The 19,109-nt window shown below is 40.3% G+C and overlaps 1 protein-coding gene across 2 annotated transcripts; it reads right to left on the bottom strand.

Moving 5' to 3' along the window:
- Positions 1-85: 85 nt before the first annotated feature.
- On the bottom strand, positions 86-18,297 carry tulp4a (TUB like protein 4a). Of its 2 annotated transcripts, none has more exons than XM_067391349.1 (14): positions 18,205-18,297; positions 16,796-17,548; positions 11,595-11,723; positions 11,354-11,515; positions 9,874-10,054; positions 9,426-9,533; positions 8,648-8,808; positions 8,223-8,447; positions 7,871-8,105; positions 7,636-7,780; positions 7,312-7,456; positions 7,122-7,215; positions 3,781-7,025; positions 86-2,480 (listed from the first exon to the last, which is right to left on the bottom strand). In XM_067391349.1, exons 2-14 carry the CDS (start codon positions 17,045-17,047, stop codon positions 2,364-2,366), a joined length of 5,199 nt encoding a protein of 1,732 aa, XP_067247450.1. In that variant the 5' UTR covers positions 17,048-17,548; positions 18,205-18,297; the 3' UTR covers positions 86-2,363. The 2 variants fall into 2 exon arrangements, with proteins under 2 accessions (XP_067247450.1, XP_067247451.1); XM_067391350.1 differs by lacking the exon at positions 18,205-18,297 and adding an exon at positions 17,983-18,170.
- Between the last annotated feature and the right edge of the window lie 812 nt (positions 18,298-19,109).

The following is a 19,109-nucleotide window of genomic DNA, read 5'->3' as shown; positions in this document are numbered from 1 at the left end:
AAATGTGTATTGAAATTGCTTAAACAACATCAGTGTGTTTATGTTTGGCTCATGAACTCAATGATCGAGGAGACATATTTCAACCTGTACACTTTATTGGGCTACACACCGACAAAGGACACAATTCAGCTTTTGAGGAACAACAAAACTGTTCATTACAGTACAATGCAAACCCTAGTGCATATAGGCTTCAAGTTAGTTACGCCTAACCCCAAACCCCAGAGTCTGATTACAAAATAAGAGTCAAAAAAGGGGGGAATTATAGCAAAGCAAAGGATTCCCCTTTAATATACAGTATATAGAGCAAATAAACAGATAAAGACACTTCCAAAAATAAAAAAACAAGTCCACATGAAACTTTCCTGCCAAGCAGTCACCTCAAAACCAAATGGCATCATGGGTGATTTCATTTATTTTAGACAGAATGGACACACATTTCAGCAAACGAAAGCAAACGTGAATACTTAAATGAGTTGCAATTATAACGAACTATGACGTGCGTCTTCAATCCCAAAGCCATTCCATGCTCACCCTCCGAAAACAAACACATACTTTAAAAAACAAGTTCATTTACCAAGCATGCCTTTGTACCACTCAATGCACACATTCAGTCAGTTTTTCCTTCATCGCCAAAGCATCTTTTTGACCTATTCCTACGAATACCAAGCACATAATTGTACAATAAAACCCAACACAGACCATCAATCAGATCAGTACATAGTAGAGACACACATGGGTAAAATGGAGTATGTGATGTAACAGTAAAATAGCAAGGGTTGTGCTGCTGATCTGGTTTCCATTCTGCACTGTACAAAAACACACGTGACAAACCCATCCATGGTCACTTTACTACACCGTAACCACAATCACCTTCAAACCGCATGAGCAAATGACACCAAAACCCACCGCCACCAATTCAGCATCATCCACGTAATACACACACACACACACACACACACAACACCAAGCCGATTTATACATAAATAATGTTCACACTTACAAAAGGTGGATTAAACGCCACACGTTTATCGTGAACGGCTGTCTTGAGAAGTTAAAGAAAGCATTAGTCTTGACAATATTGCACAATAAACAAACAAGACATAAATAAATAAATAAACTCTTCCGTTAAGCACACAAACTAATTCTCGATTCACCGTGGGAAAGGACTCCTGGTGAAAGGCCAAAATAATCACCACGTTAACCCCAAAAAACAAAACCACTCTTTACAAAAGACATAAGACAGACAAACGTGCACAAACGTGTTGATTCTGATCACAAATACTGACTAATTCTTTCGAAAACACTAGAAGTGAAATGTAATGACCGGCCTGTTAAATTCACTCTCTTCTGAAATGGGACTCGTCTATTCATGCTGTATTCTTTATCACTTGCTTGTTTTACTGATAGAAGGCAAATCAAATAAAAAACATTAAGTGTCTCCATGTATTCATAGAGAATCACAATCCTCCATGTATCGTGGAGTAATGAATTATATATTTCTCATTGCTGTTCCTCACAAACCTACTGCTGAATTTCTATTCGTACTACAGGATTTCATCTAACACTGTGATATTCTTAGCACTGATAACAAAACGTGTCGCACAAACATCATTTTCAAAAAAATAACAGGTATGAAATGACATTGTTGTAATACGGTAGAAAAATATCTCCTGTTGCTTGTTTTGCACATGTTGAGGTGGAGTAAATGTGGCTTGAGAGCCATTACACAAAATCACTTCACAGAAGCGTCAGCAGGGGGCAGTCACTTCATTATTTGGAGGGGGGCATGTGTGTGTCGAAAATAAAATGACATGCAGGGCAGTACAAATAAAAATTTAAAAAGTATGGATGATCAAATAGTGATTAACAAAAAAACATTCAAGAGGAACCATGAACTAAAAACATCTAGAGTGCTAATGAATACAGCATCAATGGTTTCACCGTTGAGCTTATTCGGTTTTCTGTCTGCCAAAGCAAGTCCATCCTAACAGAGAGTACAGCTACAGACTGGATATTCAGTCTTACTATTTGTTAATAAAATACATTTTATGACTGCAAGCCAAAAAGCATCTAATCAGATGCTAGCAATTGAACTCCAAGGGTAAAGTCCCTGGAAGTGAGTTTAGATATGACCTCCTCAAAGTATCATTAGTATCTTATGCAAAAAAATTAGTAAAATGACAGTATGTTGTACAGCAATTGATTTCAGTGCCCAGTAGTACCGCTAACACTTGGAAAATGTGGCAATTACTTCCCAGATGTAGTTTTCAAGTATTAGTACTGCATCTTAAACTGGGGAAAAAAAACAACAGAGAGCAAAGAAAGAAATGGTATAATTGGCTAAAGTGTTTATGCCCAGTCGATCACTTGAGGCGCTGGGTGACATTAGCAAGTGCTACAGCGAAAGCTTGCACAGCTGAGAAGGGGTATTGAAAGTCCAGGATGTATGCATTCCCATCGATCCTTCCAAACTGCATCACCTAGAAGGAACAAAATAGTTTAGAAGTGTATATAGGCAACCAAACTAAACTAATGGCGCTTTTTCCACTGCATGGCATGGCTCACTTAAGTAGTCCCACCTCGGTTAGGGTTCCAAGCGAGCCGTAACGATACTGAAATGTGACGTGTAAACACTGCAGATCACTGATTGGTCAGAGAGAATCGCCTCTACCAGCGTCATTGGATTTGCGACACGAGACACCAAACCCACTAGAACGACTTGCTTTACAGGAACAATCCACTTTTTTTGAAAATAGGGTCATTTTCCCTAGAGTTAAACAATTGGGTTGTACCATTTTTGAATCAATTCAGCCGATTTCCGGGTCTGGCGGTACCACTTTTAGCATAGCTTAGCATAGTTCATTGAATCTGATTAGACCGTTAGCATCTCACTCAAAAATGACCAAAGAGTTTCGATATTTTTCCTATTTTAAACTTGACTCTTCTGTAGTTACATTGTGTACTAAGACCGACGGAAAATGAAAAGTTGTGATTTTCTAGGCCGATATGGCTGGGAACTATACTCTCATTCCGGCGTAATAATAAAGGAACTTTGCTGCCGTACCATGGGTGCAGCGGCGCAATGATATTATGCAGCGGCTGTGACCCCGTTTGCACAGGGAGCATGCCTTGCAACCATGGAGACATTTGTGAGAGACGCTGCGTAATATCATTGCACTTACTGCACCCATGGTACGGCAGCAAAGTTCCTTGATTATTACGACAGAATGGGAGTGTATTTCCTAGCCATATCGGCCTAGAAAAATCGCAACTTTTCAATTTCCATCGGTCTTAGAACTACAGAAATGTCAAGTTTTAAATAGGAAAAATATCGAAACTCTTTGGTCAATTTGAGCGAGATGCTAACAGTCTCATCAGATTCAATGAACTATGCTAAGCTATGCTAAAAGTGGTACCAGATTGGCTGAATGGATTCGAAAACGGTAAAACTCACCTGTTTAAATCTAGTGGAGTTGGAAAATCAGCCTATTTTCAAAAAAAGTGGAGTGTTCCTTTAAATGACCATCCCACGCAACTTGAAAAAAGAAATGGCAGTATCTTGATCAGAAGACGAGGTGCAGAAGTTCCTCTCATTGGTAGCCGAGGAGCGGATCCACGGCAGTACAACTATAACAATATGCCTATACTCCCACCCATTTTGAAGCAGTGCTGAACTACAGTGTAAAAGCAAAGTAAAGTGAGCCGTGCCATGCCGAGTCGTACCACGCAGTAGAAAAGTGCCATAAAGCTTGTATGAAAGCCAATAGATTTCTTGCGTACCTGTCTCCCCTCAAGCTCAATCTGGAAGTTCTTTGCCGATTCCTGCGTGACTCTCCCTCCAAAATCCAGTTGGTAGACCTGCGTGGCTTCATTCCAAAGAGGCTGTTTGTTGGCCATAATGTAGACAAACCCCTGGCTGCCGAGGCCACGGTCCTCTTTCTCATTAGCCTTTCGGCATTTGATTTCGTCCAGCTCGCAGCCTCCAGCCCGCAAGTTCCTTTTACCTTTCCAACTCTTTTTACCACTCTGGCTCTGGTTCATTAGCTCATCACCACTGATGAAGAGCTCTGGCTCACTCTCTGAGCTGTCCTGGAACTCATTGGTGGTGGCCTTGCTTAGCTTTTTGGCTTTCAGCTGCTCTTTCTGGCCTTTAGGTTTCTTCTTGTCTCGTCCACCTAACCTTGGACTGGAGATAAGGGAGTTGAAGTCACCAAGGGCACGGCCCTCTTTTTTGGACTTGTTTCCTCCCTCTGCGATTGCTGGAACATTGGCTTCATCTGTCCGACTGTTGTCCAACCGCTTTCGGTTCTTCTTGCCAAACCTGTCTGCTCTTTGAGGAACAGGGCTTTCGTTCAGTGAGAGCACCTCTTGAAAGCCTTCCCCAGCTTCAGCGATAGCTTCTGGGGGACTGACCACACTCTGGAGATCTGGAGGCGGCGAAGGAAGAGGGGGTGGTTGAGGGGGAGGAGAAAGAACAGGCTTATCCAGCATGTGGGAGGTCTTTGGTGGAAGGGAAGGGGCAGGACCTGGGGGGCTTGGCATTGGTGGACAGGGATTGTAAGAACCCCATGGATGAAGAGGAATGGAAGTCACAGGCAGACTAGAACAAGAAGCTGTCCCAGGGTACATTGGTGGGAAGCAAGCAAGGTTGGGCAAATTTGGCGGATAACCAGGTGGCAAGACCACAGCCTGGTCTTGCTGGGAAAAGGAAAGTGGAGGAACCACCTCTTTTGGAGAGGGAGGACGTGGAGAAGCTTGCACTGTCTGTAGAGAGGGACCACTGTAGGCTGCACTTGGTGGATAGGGAAGTGCAATCTGATAAGCTCCTGGTGGTTGGAAAGTTGTGACATTAGGACTTGTTGGAGATTTAGGTGAGAGGACAAATGGAAGACGGGAAACATCCAGATGCTGTGCAGGGCTAAGCACGAGTGGGGGAGGTTTGTGGGATGTAGGAGGACCAGAGGTGGGCAGAGTCGCAGTACGCTCTTGAGGAACCCAAATCTCTTCCGTAGAAGATGGATCCCATTGATACGGAGGTGGCCGTTTGACTGTCAAACTCACTACCTCCGTATTAAGAGCCATTTGCCTCAGAGACTGATTCAATGCCTCATCCTCTGTAAAGGCAGAGTTGATATAGTCAGCCCTGTCTCTGTTTCCGCCACCACTGGAGCCATCCATACTGAGCAAATTGTAGGAGGATTGGGAAGGCAGAGGTGAGGCACTGTTGGAGTGCACTATAACAGTGCTGTGAGGTGCACCACCCCCAGTTGGTGGGAAATCTTGCCTAATGATCGTCCCCCCAGCTATTCCATTACTTCCACTGCTGGTAGCCCCACTGCTGATACCACCATTACTACTGCACTGACTGCAAGTATAAAGAGCTGTCGGTCCTCTGGGCTGGTATGAAGCAGACAAAGTATTGGCTTTGGCCTTGGAGGGAAGGGTCCTCTGGGGATCCATCATCTGAGAAACCTTCAGCGCAGCTTCCCGACTGTTCCGCCTCAAGGTTGCATGAATCAAGCTGCTGTCCAGTCTCTGGCCAGGGTTCCGCCCTGCTCCAACCGTATTGGCTGTGTCAGGGTAAGGTGGTGGGTCCCCGCTTGGTATAGAGTATCTGGGCACAGTGAGACGGTTCAACGTGGCTGAGGCATAGGGCAGCTGCACCTTCTTCCCCTCTACAGCAGAGGAAGATGATGAGACCCTGAGGGTGGCAGAGCTTCCTGGGCCCTGTAGCGTGTAAACATTCTGGTTGCAAACAAGTCGCATGCGGGGACGGCACACCTCCTCCACATTTCCACTGCTGTCAAATGTGGTGATGCGTTCGTAGCCCAGCGGGGTTGGGTACTGAGTTCCCTGCGCACCAGGTGGATACAGAGTCAAATCCCCTTTCTTTAGACAAACTTCCCCTGAGGATGGAGTGCTAGTGTTGCTTCCCGCTACCCCAGAGGCAGAACTCGTAGAAGCAGCAACCGAGCCTGCAGCTGTTGCAGCTGCCACTGCAGCAGCAACTGTGCCAGGGTAAGGAGGGGGCGGGTTCATTTTGCTAATCTCAAGAGGGGCAGTAAAAACCACTGCATCACCCTCAGCCAGTTGTGGGGCAGAACGAGTAGTTTTGATTTTAAGCAGGAGCTCATGCTCCCCCCGCTCTGTACTGTGCTCTGATGTAGGGGGAGCGACCGGTATAGTACTCTGTGGAAGCTGAATTACTGGGCATGACGGCTGACCTGAGGGCAAAGTTGGGACAGGGATTTGGATCTGATGCTGCTGTTGCAACTGCTGCTGCATTTGCTGGTGCTGCAGCTGCAGTTGCATTTGCAGATGCTGCTGTTGGATTTGATGCTGAAGCTGTTGCTGCATTTGCTGTTGTTGCTGCATCTGTTGGATCTGCTGTTGCATGTGTTGCTGCTGCTGTTGCTGCATGTGCTGATGCTGCAGCAACTGTTGCTGCTGCAGCTGATATTGTTGAATTTGTTGCTGCAGCTGCTGTTGTTGATAATGTTGTTGCAGCTGTTGTTGTTGCTGCTGCTGCTGCTGTTGCTGCTGCGATTGCTGCTGCTGCTGTTGGGATTGCACAACTAAAAGCCGACCAACGTCCATACCTCCAAAGATTACCTGGCCAGGACTAGAATACCTGGCAGGAACAGTATACTGTGCCGTGAGCACAGTGTCCTGCTGTCCTTGGTCAGACACCCCAGGTGGTGCCACAGTCGATGTTGGATTGGACAATACATCCAACTGGACGTTTTGATTGGCTAGTAGGGACTGGACTAGGCCAATGCTTTGGGTTGGGGACATGGCTTGGGCAGGGCTGTGTATGGGGGCGATAGGTATGTTGACAGTGCAAGGTGGATTATCATCAGTGATTCCTGATGCTCCTGTGACAGGCAGGTCATCCTCATCCTCACTGAAGACATTAGGACTAAACATAGGTAGGTTAATGTATTCCACTGAGATCTTCCTCACCTCAGGGAGGTAGATGGTCATCTGTCTGGGCTGGAGGTGAAGCAGACTTGTCTTGTAGATAACTAGTAAGATGGGAAATATATATTAAGTTAGACAAAGAGGGATGTATAAATAAATCAGATATCTTGTGGTTCATATTACTGAAAAAGATACAATACCTGCACCAAGATTTGTTGGCAAAAATGCTGCAAGCCCCACAATTTTGAACTTTGTCCCCCATATGTTAGACGTAACTTGCGCGAGATAATTGTGCTAAAATGCAAGGAGACATACATTTTAAGAATGAGACATTCTGTGTGCTAATACATATACAATACGGTCTATAATTTAGCTGTAAAAATGCAGTACCTGTGTGATGTCATCTAGGGGAAACTCTCGCCGAGTCAGACTTGGAGAGCCAATGGAGGGCTTGCGAATGGGCAACCGTGGCGATCGGGATATTTCCTGTGTGGTGCGGGAGAGCTTGGGGGATTTACGGGGGTCTATATTTATCCTGTTGGTAAAGGGACACACTAAGTCTCTACAGAGAAGGTAGCAAATGAAGAAAAGAGTTCAAAGTGAGTTTGAAGCAGCATGCAGTCTAATAGTGTTAAACAAAACATGTGGATCCTCCAATTCCGAAGACAAGTTCCCTAACAATGTTCTCACAAATCTAAAAAAAACATGCAGTACCTGGGAAGTTTGGGAGACTTGCTCCCTCTGGAGATCTTTGGTGATTTCTTTCCAACCCAATCATCATTGAGCTCAATGTCACTAGAGTCTGAGCAATTGCAGCTGTCAATCATGGAGGGGATGAAGTTGTTGCCGTAGACTTCATCTGTGATAAGTAAACAATTTGAGCCAATGAGAAACAAAAACCAGGCATTTTGGAATAGTTGGCGAAAATTTACGTAATATATAAACCCACCTGTTTTCCCATCGGTCTTTGGGTCCATGATGACAAATTCAGGGCGAAGTTTGCTAATCCTACGGCCTTTCAGAATAGGAACAAGCCCGCCTAGATACTCCAGATACAAGGTGTAGCACGGACCGCCGACCTCAGGGTTGTCCTCGGTGCGCTTCATGGTGCAGTGCAAACGTTCGTTACCTGATGTCGGATAACTAACAAAGTCTCGCATGTTGTTGGGATCTGGGATGGGAGGCTAAAAAGGGTGCCAGAAACAAAGATAGATGGAAGAATGGGAAGCAAGTGTTAAGGGTATTCTTTTTCCAACACAACCAAGGTGCAGAAACTGGGCTGAGCCTGTAAAAGTTTCTACCTTAACGGTGGGAGCAAAGGCAGAAGACACGTATGTGCTTAGGCGAGAGGGCATGCTGAGCTTGGCCACGTCTTTCTCCTCATGAACCGCACTGGCGATGACCTGTTGGCAGAGCAGCTGCAGGCTGGCGACTCTGTGTTCGACACGAAGCACGTACAGCGCCGGGCCACAAGCAAGAAACAGACGCGAGTCTCGATGGCCCCAGCACAGAGTACTGATCGGCCTCTGAATACAAATGCAGAAACACATGAGATTAGGTTTCATCTGTGTGATTTAGCAGATGCTTTTGTTTATCCATCTACTTACAAAAGAGGACCAAAACCAAAAATTGTTCCGGAGTTTCTGAGTGAATTTTTGTTTTTCAGTGTGCAAATGCTTATTTACAGTCAGTGAAAATTATTGTGTTTAAATGAGCAAATCCTCACCTGAGCAGGTGTTTCCAGTGAGTAAATGTTTTCACCATGAACATTGTAAAACTTTACAATGGCATTTCGGGTCACTTGGGAAAGGTCAGAGGTCATTACAAGTCTCTCCATCCCAGCAACGGCCAGCAAGTCGCCCTGAGAGCACCACTGCACGACCACATCTGACACACACATCAAAGAGTACTTTATACATCATTTTATTATCAGTAAAAAGCATTTAAAGTGCCCCTTTTATGCTTTTTTTGGATATGACATTTCATGTAGTGTGTAGTAAATCTGTTTAGGTCTGCTTAAAGGAATGTAAAAGTTTCATAAATGTAGAAGTTATTGTCTCCTAAAAGAAAGAATTGACTCTGAACTGAAGTGGTTCAGAGAGACCGAATCACTGAACGAACCGTTTCAGACACTCATGCTGCAATGGGTATGTATGAGAAAATTGAAGTGTTTTTTAATTTTTGTTGTAGGAGATACAATTAAGAACTTTTAGAATAGCATAATTGGGCATAATAGCAAGATTATTCACATATTTATACATGGAATCAGTGTACAGATTCAGGAAATAATGATTTGTTTAGATTGTATTGATTTCCCCTCTGCAGTCTAATAACAGACTCGTTATACAGGAAATCAATTTGCATTTCAATAGACACCATTCTCTTATACAACACAGGAGAAGAAACAGGAGAATAACAGAATCACTAATGCAAATTTCAACATTAAATATAAATTCTGCTCTACAGCAGACAAAATAAACAGATGAAATATATAGAAGAACAACCTTTGAGGCCAGTGCGTATTAACGTAGGTGAGAGGTCATCATAGTTGCTCATCAAACTGATGTCTCCAGACGTGAAGCAGACCGTCAACACCGGCTTCAGACTGTGCACTGGAAAGAAAAAAGTGTTTTAGGGGTTGCTATTGTTAACTAGGCATGCACTGATGTATACAAATAAATTATTAATAAAACTATAAAAGAACACTTTATGTTATACTGCTGCATTATTTACTAAGGAAACTACAGCCTGAAAAACACTAGAACATTATTGCATTAATGGTTTGTTTTGTATGCTTGTAATAAAAGCATGTCATGAGAAGAGGCTGTACGGTTATAAATCTCTTCCCTTGAACAATCCCACCATAAACCCAAAATCAATATGCCTCCTGAAGTGAGCTGTAAACATAGATTTTTTTTGTGGCTAAAGAGTACGAAGGCGATCCGGCGTTACCATGCAGAGGTGTGTAATCATCCGAGTCTGTGTCGCTCTCGCTGCTGTCCTCCACGAGAAAGCTGGGATAATTCCACGCCATGCTGGCGATGCCCTCGGCCTCATGGAGCAGGATATGAGCCAACATCCGCCCGTGACAGTCCATGACGATCACCTGCCCATCCGCCGTGCCAAATAACACCTGGGGTTCAAAACAACAGCGGAGTTTAAAATCACATTCACCTGTTCACTGTCACTTAAACGGATATAATTCATAAATGCAAACCTAAGGTTGGTCTCTTTTGAAAGAAGACACTCAGCAGATTATGAAAAGCAAATAATATATTTTACAAAATAATCTGAACTCTAATGCTGCCACAAAATCAAAGTCATTCAACTGCAAAACAAAAATATGTTTTATTATTTGTATGTTTGCTAAATTTCATTCGACTGCATTTTGAAAGATTTTTAGGTTTCATGGCTTCATTTGATTACAATCGTTTTTGATTATAAATTTGTTTTAAATCATAAATCTAGAAAAATAATAGACAATGAATGATAGAATAATAGAAAATGAATGTTGAATTGAATTTATGAAAAAATAAAAACATTCCATGGGGCCTTATTATTGTAAAAAAAAAAAAAAAATTAAATTGTTAAAGTTTTATTAATACAGTTGAGACATTTTGATTATAAAAATTTTGTTTAACCATTAAAACAGAATCTACAGAAATTAAAACAGAAAACACAGAATTTGGGAAAACAAATATTTAATAAATATTTCATAGGGCCCTAAAAATGTCATTTTTGTTTTAATAAACTTTTAATAAATTGCTGTTAAATTGTATAAGATTTGTGATTTTAATTAATTAGACATGGTTTTCATTACTTTTAAATTAAATATAACTATTAAAATCCAATCCAGAAAAATTAAAGCTGAAAACTAAAAACAATCTGAATATATATTTCATTCAAAATGTTTTATGTTACTTTTATTATTTACTTAAATTGTTGTTAAATTGAATGTTTCATGATTTTAATTAATTAGACATGCTTTTTTTGATTATCAAAATTGATCTAAACCAACTAAACAGAATCCCCCAAACAAATTAAATGGAAAACATGGATTTTTGGAAAAAATAAAAATGTAATTTTTATTAACCTTTTACTAAATTGCTGTTAAATTGTATGAATTGCATGATTTTATTTGATTAGGTATGCTTTCTGATTATTAAAACAGAGAAAAGCGGAATATGGGGGGGGAAAAAATATTTAAAAAAAAAAAACCTAAAAATGTAATTTTTGTTAACATTTTATTCAAAAAATAAATTGTTAAATTGCATAAATATCATTATTTTAATTAATTAGACATGCTTTTTGATTTATCTTAAATTTAAAATAACCATTAAAATGGAATGCAGAAAGTTTCAAACAGAATCCAGTTTGGGAATTTGGGAAAAAATAAAAGTGATTTTGTACAGATCAGTAAAGCGGTCATTACCTGCTGGTCATCAGGGGTCCAAATCCCACAGGTGATCTGACTCTCCAGGTTGATTTCAGAGGACCAGTGGCGCTGACCGCTCACCGACCCCACCAGCACAAAACCATCGCGGTAGGAGATCAGGGCCTGCGTGCCGTCATGTGACCACGTGAAGTCACTCACCTGCATGGGTACAGTAAATTAAACACCTCATCTGTGGGCGAGAACATTAACGGGAGCTTTAGGACGGTCTAATCCTCACCTGAGCTCCTCGGTCATTGACCAGCTCTACAGACCAGCGGCCCTCGTACTGGATCCAAACAAAGATCCCGCCGTCTGTGTCACAGGTCGCCAGCTTCTGAAAGGGTTCGTTCCATCTCACCAACACCACCTACAAGAGCAACAGGAAACACTTCTTAATGTTCATTCCCAAAGACAATATTAGTTTTATAGAATTTAAAACAAAACTGAAAACACTAATTCGCAAACACACGCTGCACTGCGTGTAAACAGAGCGTGACCCATCAGGCCAGAGACGCAGGTAAGAACACATGGGTCTATATTGAGAGCAGAGATCAGAGCCGTTCTGCTCGGTCAGACGGTGACGCAGCGCTTTGCTGGATCAAGCGTCATAACAAGATAAGACTAAAGATTTGTACACATGCTGGGATTACAGCAGCAGGTGCTGAAGAAACCCAAAGCCACAGAAATCACGCTAATCACCTGCTTTATTAACTCAATACCGCGTGTCGAGGCGCGTGTTGAACACGTGGCATTTTAAAATGGCATATTATTCTATTTTAAAAACTCCTAATTGTGTTTTGAGTCTCCTTCAACTGATTAAACCACATCCACGAAAAACACTTTAATTTTAACTTTAATTCCACTGCAGCATCAGCTCTTTTCTCAGTGTCTGAAACGGTTCGTTCAAAGATTCGGTCTCTCTAAACCCCGCCTTTCTGAGCTCTGCTCTGCTCTGATTGGTCTGACGGCCCAGTCTGTTGCGATTCGTCAGAAACAAAACGCTCATCAGCATATCTGAATCTCAGCCTTCTCAGCACAATTTGATACACAGTATCAATCTTATCAAAGCGTAACTCGCAGAATCCAGTCATAAAAACGGAATTTACTGTGTAACTTTTCTTTATAAACTTTATTATTTAGGAAATAACCACAATTTTTCTTCCATGTTTGAATTTTAACAGTAAAGCTCTGTTGTGCAGCATTTTGTTTGACATTAATTTCATATTATTAAAAGATAAATTAATCTTTTATGCCTTCATTTCATTGCCAGAAAAAATAAAACGCACAACAGAATTTCTGGAAAAAATTAAAAAATAAATTATAGGGACCTATTATTGTAGTGTCCTAAAAACTTAATAATAATTTGTTTAATGAATTCAATTAATTAGACATGCTAAAATTTTATTTAACCATTAAAATATAATCCAGAAAACATAAAACAGAAAACACAGAATTTGGTAAAAATAAAACGGAATTATTAATGTAGGGCCCTAAAAAAATAAATAAACAAAATAATTTTTTTAAATTTAGTTTTTGATAGTTTTTATGAATTCAATTAATCAAACATGCTTTTTGATGACAAACATTTTATTATTAAGTCCAAAACAATTTTAATGGAAATAAACGGAATCTAGAAAAATTTAAAATGGAAAAAAATGGAATTTGGGAAAAAAATAAAACCCATTTCAGAGGGCCGTATTTCTCACAAGAATGCATTCTGCATCATTTCGAGTTTGTTCTCATAATAAGAGAACTTTTGCTCTTCTGTTTTCTGGTTTTCTTTTGTTTTTTTTTATAAGTGTTATGAACCAGAATGGACATCCAATAGAGAAACAGAAATATATATTCACATGCATGAAGACTTGTTTACAGTCTGAATGAAGAACAGATTCTCTCTTAACCTCAGACGCGACACATGATCTGGTTACATAACATGGACTTAACTTGTAAGAGGACAAAAGCTGCGTGGAGAACATGAAAATCATCTTTACACCTTATAATGAGAGGATCGTTCACCCAGAAATATTAATTCTGTTACTCACTGTCAATGTTGTATTTTTATTTTTTAGGTGGAAAACAAGGAGAAAGTCTTATGGAAGAGTTTTATGATACTTTGATTTGTATTTTTGTCACCGTCTGCTTTCACTGCATGAAAAAGAGCGAACAAGAGAAAAGGAGCTCAAATTATCCCATATTTCAAAAACACAAATAAAAGTTCAGACATTGTGTGCTCTAAATGGGCCGCCAACTAAACCAGCTAACATTTCTTTTCTCCCAAACTACTATTTTTAGTGCCATTTGGCCTCACTTTACAGATGTGTGCGAGAATAAGAACAGAAGCAGCAGCCGTCTGAAGCGCTTCATATCAGAGGCAGATGACGAGACGCTTTAAAGATGCAACAAGGTTAAGAATCCCAACAGAGAACAGATTACAGCTGGTTTATTTTTATCCTCGTCTATTTTCTGCTCTCTTCATGTGTGATGGACACTTGCATGATGAAAGAAAGCGCTCAGGAGAAAGAAGCAAAGCACATGAACGACACTTTGGTGTCTTATTACTATTTTTGGAGCATTAGATGAGCTTAAAACATTGAGAGCGGTTCATTTAGAACATGTTTTTGCATCTAAAAACCCTGATTTCTAGCCCACATTAAAATTATAGAATGAATGTTTCCTTTACAAATAGAATATCACATTCCAGTTGAGGTTCAGATGAGAGATGGTTGGTGCTAATGAGGTCTCATAGCTCATCACCTGACAGATCTCATTAACCAGCGTCATCAGCCGGCTGTCAGGAAGGGAAATTATACAGCTGCCCATGATGGATTTCACACCCCAGTGCACATCTGTCCTGCGCTAGCCACGATTCAACGGCTCAACAAACACATGTCTGTGAGCCATTGTATGATTCACTCGATGCTGCTAAAATGCATTTCTTAAACATAATATGCATTTATTAAGATTTAAATGACAATAGTGTGTATTTGCAAGGAAGCTTTTGACCAATGACTTTTTCAAGTGTTGGAATTAATATATTTAAATTACTTCACTTGCTAGCAGGCAAAGGGCGTCTCTTAATGCAATTTTAGTGCAAATTTGAATTTGAAGACCTTTTAAATATTTTTAACCAAGCAAAACATATGCAAAAATAAATTAAATTCACAAGAGATATGAGTGAGCAAATGATTCATGGCACTGAACTCACAATTGTTGAACTAAACGAGCAAAGTTTGATAAACTTTGATGTTGGCTTGAGAAAGCCTGGTCTGAAAGTTTAAAATAACTTAAAAAACGTTAAGGTTTTACTTTAGAGAAAGTCAAAACAATGTTACTAACATGGTTTAACACATTGTTAGCATTTTTTAACGTGTTACTAATGTTGCTAACAATATAACATGTTTTAACACATTGCTAACATAATTAGCATTGTTGTTTGCATTTTGTTAACATGATCTTACATGTTGCTAATATGTTTTAACGTGTTTGCTAACATGATTTAACATCCTGTTACATGTTAGAATGATTTAGCATACTGTTAGCATTTTTTATCACTTTGTTAACATGTTACTAGCATTATTAACATGTTGCTAACACATTTTACCACGTTGCTAACATAATTTCCATCGTTGTTTGCATTTTGCTAACATGATCTTACATGTTGCTAACATGATTTAACACCCCGTTACATCTTGTTAAAATGATTTAGCATACTGCTAGCATTTTTTATCACTTTGTTAACGTGTTACTAGCATGATTATCATGCCTTTAGCATTATTTAACATAAGCTAACATGTTGCTGACATGACTTAACATGTTAACATGATATGCTGTTAGCTTGAATTGGCACATTCCTCGCATGTTTTAAACACATGAACTAACATGAATTAGCATGTTGTTAAAATACTTCTAACATGATTTAACATTTTGATAACATGATTTAACACATTGCTACCATGTTTTAACATGTTGCTAACTTATTCGCAGCATTAATTAGCATGTTGTTAGCATGTTTTAACACGTTGCTAAACTATTCCTTGCATGATTAACAAATTGCTAGCATTAATTAGGGTGTTGCTAACACGTTATCCTATGATAGTCATCAACCTTTGCTAGTGATAGCTTAAATACTCTTATTGTACAAAAGTTGACCCCCTCAATGAAAGTCGACGTTTTGTAGTTTTGATTGTCCATTTAACGAAAAATCGCAAGTCCGATCATCATCAAGTCAACGCAGTCTGACCCGAGTTTGGTGGTTGTAGCTTGAAAACTACTACATAAATTACTGTTTAAAATTTAGAAGACACTTAAAGGTGCAATATGTAATATTTTCTGTCCGCTAGAGGCCTATTCAAAACAAAGGCGTAGCTTGATGATGCGTTTTGAGCGTGGAATCTTGGGACATGTGATCTCCACCTCAACGGATGGTGGAAAAGAATAGGGATAGGATTCAGGAAGAAATCATGTTCATGGATGTGGTTATTAACGTTACTGTAGTATGAACCAGAGCAGGAGCGAGTGTTGTGGAGCTGAACGAGGAGCTGGAGCGATTGATCAACATGCCTCACGAGCAGCGGGACTTTTATTATGACACAGTCGCCGGCGCCGCTGCCGCTTTTCCGGTCATGAGTATGAGGTAACGCAGCTCTGTTTATCATATTAGACACATTTGAGAGTGTTAAATGATGTTATAACGTTACTCTGAGCGTTCGCTCGGCGGCTGCTGTGAGACTCTGTTACACACTGCAGTAAGATAGATCCATTTTACAATATCAGATTAAATGCTGGATGATTGTGTTGATGCAGTGCAATTAATTTTAAAACGTATTGTATGATGGAGAAAATTCTGTATTACTGTTACTAAAAATAAAGCTGCATCTGGTTATGCTATGTTAGCTACTTCACAAAATAGTGTTTTTCTCAGAGGCATGGTAAAGCATCGCAAAAAATCAAGAAAATTTAATTTAATTTAATTCAATTCAACAATTTAATTTAATTTGTTTTCTGCCTATAAATATATCAAATCAATTGTTCCCTTCTCTATTAAAACATGTAAATATTAAAGCGTCTTTGGTGTTTTCATGGTTTCTACAAAATAAACCGGAAACCGAGGGTAACGCGGGTATGACGCCATTGACAGGCGACTCCTCACACGTCCCGCAGCCTTGATTGAAATTGCAATTTTCTCACGGTTTGCAAATAGTTGGAAACATTTGGGAAGTTGTAAGTACTCAAGTGAACAAAATATACAACACTGGCCTAGTGGCTTTTGGATATTTTACTGCAAAATTCTTACATATTGCACCTTTAAATAGTAGATCTTTGTCAAGCCAACATAATTAAAATGTATTTTCCCTAATCTGGCCATGGGAAACCTGAATCTGCCTCACACAACCTCCTTGACTGCCATATGCTTGTTATGTAATGTTTCTAATTCCCCACCTCACTGTTGTGTCCCCTCAGGTTGAAGTTGATGCGCTGCGGGGTGGTTCGGTCTCTCCTGCAGTGGCTGGAGGTGAACGTCACGCCTACGACGCCCCTGCCGTTCCCCGTGGCCAGCCAGCCTTCCTCATAGTAGCGCCTCCTGCACACGGGCTTCTCCTTCTCGCTCCGGGGCACGCGACCCTTCCAGGACAGGCACAGGATGTTGGAGTCGCTGCACAGGACGGGACCGTGCTCCACTGCCGCAAACATACCTGCACGAACGGATGAACGCAGATCCACAAAGTCACCCTGCTCACCGGCGGGTCCTTGGGGTCCAGGTGAGAGCGGCTGCCAGTTCACAACCACTTTCGGCCCGAATGCTTCCGCAGAACTGCATAAAACTACTATCAAGGCACATAAATTATGTCATGCCGACAGGCGTAAACACACCAAGTGCCCTTCTGCAGAATATCGAGGACGGAGTCAGTAAGAATTCACCTGATTCCAAACAGCAAGGAGCCGAAAATATCCAAGTTCAAAGAAAACTTTCCCCTCCTTCACGCTCGCAGCTTAACCTCATGATGTCATTACGCCCGATGCCCCGCTCATAGTGACGTCATCGACGGATGAAACGCTCCTCTCCTCGTGCTCATTGCAGCAGCGCGCGCACGGGATTCTCCTGCGCGTCAGCTGCTCCAGCGCGGGAGTGCCAGCTCCGCCTGTGTCGTCATCGCATCAGAGGAGCCGCCGGCCAATCAGCGTCGGGGATTCCTTTTAGAGGACAACGGCAAAAATATAAACACAATTAATGATTCTGATTGATTATATTTACAACATAAAAGTCTCGTATGATGTTGAAGATATCCGTGTAAAACACATATAAACACATTCGTTTGTTTGCTAAGTAGCAGAAATAACGTACTTTCTTCGGTTAGGAATAAATGGCGGTTTAATTTTACCTCAGTATTTCCATAAATCCCTGATGAGAGCAACACAAAACGAAGTATTAAATATTTAAAAAGAAAACGATCCCTCTTTCAGTGCTCTACTTTATGACTCAAACGTCCTAAAAATGGCGAGAATATTAACACCAATATTTTCAGAATTAAGAATGTATTAATCGACCCCGATGAACTCGAGAATATAAACTGTTGTTAGATTAACAGCTGACACTTCTAAGAAATCCGTCTAGATAACATACGTACATGTATCCGGTTGATTCGTCTAATAAAACGCCTTTATTGTTAAATAAAATCATCTTTGCTGCATTTCTGCGTCTGTGGCTTTTGTTAGCTGCGCTGCTACACTCACTTCACGCGCTCCCTCATTGTTTTTCCACTATAAAATACAATAACAGGACGTGCTAGGAGAACAGAACCGGTCTAGGGATGATAAGGAAACCCAAACGAACCCGATGTGATCGTTACCTGCGAGTGTGGATGTCAGATGAGTGTGTTTTTAGCGCTGCCGTCTCTGATTCTCTGATGCTGCCTGGGCCGCTGCGTCGGGTCACGTGACCACCATATGATCACATATCATTTTTTTTCCCTCAGTGCTTTTATTTTGATTTCATTTCCAGAAGGTGTACAGGGGATGTGTATTTTTAAAAGACTAATACAACATAAAAAAAAAATCTTAAATACATTTAATAAATAGATATTTTATTTTTATTATTATCTTTTTTTTTTTGCAGATTTATATTTCAATGAAAAATGAACAAGAGGTGGGGTACAGAGGGGAAAAACACTATTTACTTAAAAATGTCCTATAATATGGGATGTTTTCAAAGGTTTTTATTGTATCTCATAATGCATTATTGTACTTCAAAATGCTTCATAAGTGTTTTATTTCTACGTGTTCACCTAACATGGGCCAGTGTAAAATAGAATTGGAACATTGAAATGTTTCAATACTTAAAAAAAAACAAAAGCACAATAATACCTTTTCTGTAAATATTTAAATATTATTAAATCTACAATAACTTTTTATGTTTTATTTGGGTGCTTTCATTGTGACTGTAATGTAAATTCATATTCAGTGACTGAAATGAATGATATTTCTGAGAGATTAGTTGTGTGTCCAATTGAAGTAAACAAGCTATTATCAATAAAGACACTTAAACCAGCAGTTAACTAGTGTGCAGATGCTTAAACCAGCAGTTAACTAGTGTGCAGATGCTTAAACCATCAGTAAATGTCTGTTCAGACACTTATTAAACCAGTGTTCAGCTAGTGTTCAGACCCTTAAACCAGCAGTTAACTGTGTTTAGACACTTAAACCTGCAGTTAACTAGTGTTCAGATGCTTAAACCAGCAGTTAGTATTCAGACACT

This window comes from Chanodichthys erythropterus, chromosome 8, assembly GCF_024489055.1.
Source record: "Chanodichthys erythropterus isolate Z2021 chromosome 8, ASM2448905v1, whole genome shotgun sequence".
Lineage (NCBI taxonomy): Eukaryota > Metazoa > Chordata > Actinopteri > Cypriniformes > Xenocyprididae > Chanodichthys > Chanodichthys erythropterus.
This window is presented reverse-complemented; position numbering and strand designations above follow the sequence as displayed.

Bases quoted from the DNA above. Each gene is read 5' to 3' on its own strand.
- tulp4a (XM_067391349.1), bottom strand. From the start codon at position 17,047: ATGTTTGCGGCAGTGGAGCACGGTCCCGTCCTGTGCAGCGACTCCAAC. The intron at 11,724-16,795 runs GTGGGGAATTAG...TTGCTCTTGTAG, and splicing joins TGAGGGGACACAACAGTGAG to GTGGTGTTGGTGAGATGGAA. The intron at 11,516-11,594 runs GTGAGGATTAGA...GTACCCATGCAG, and splicing joins TCAATGACCGAGGAGCTCAG to GTGAGTGACTTCACGTGGTC.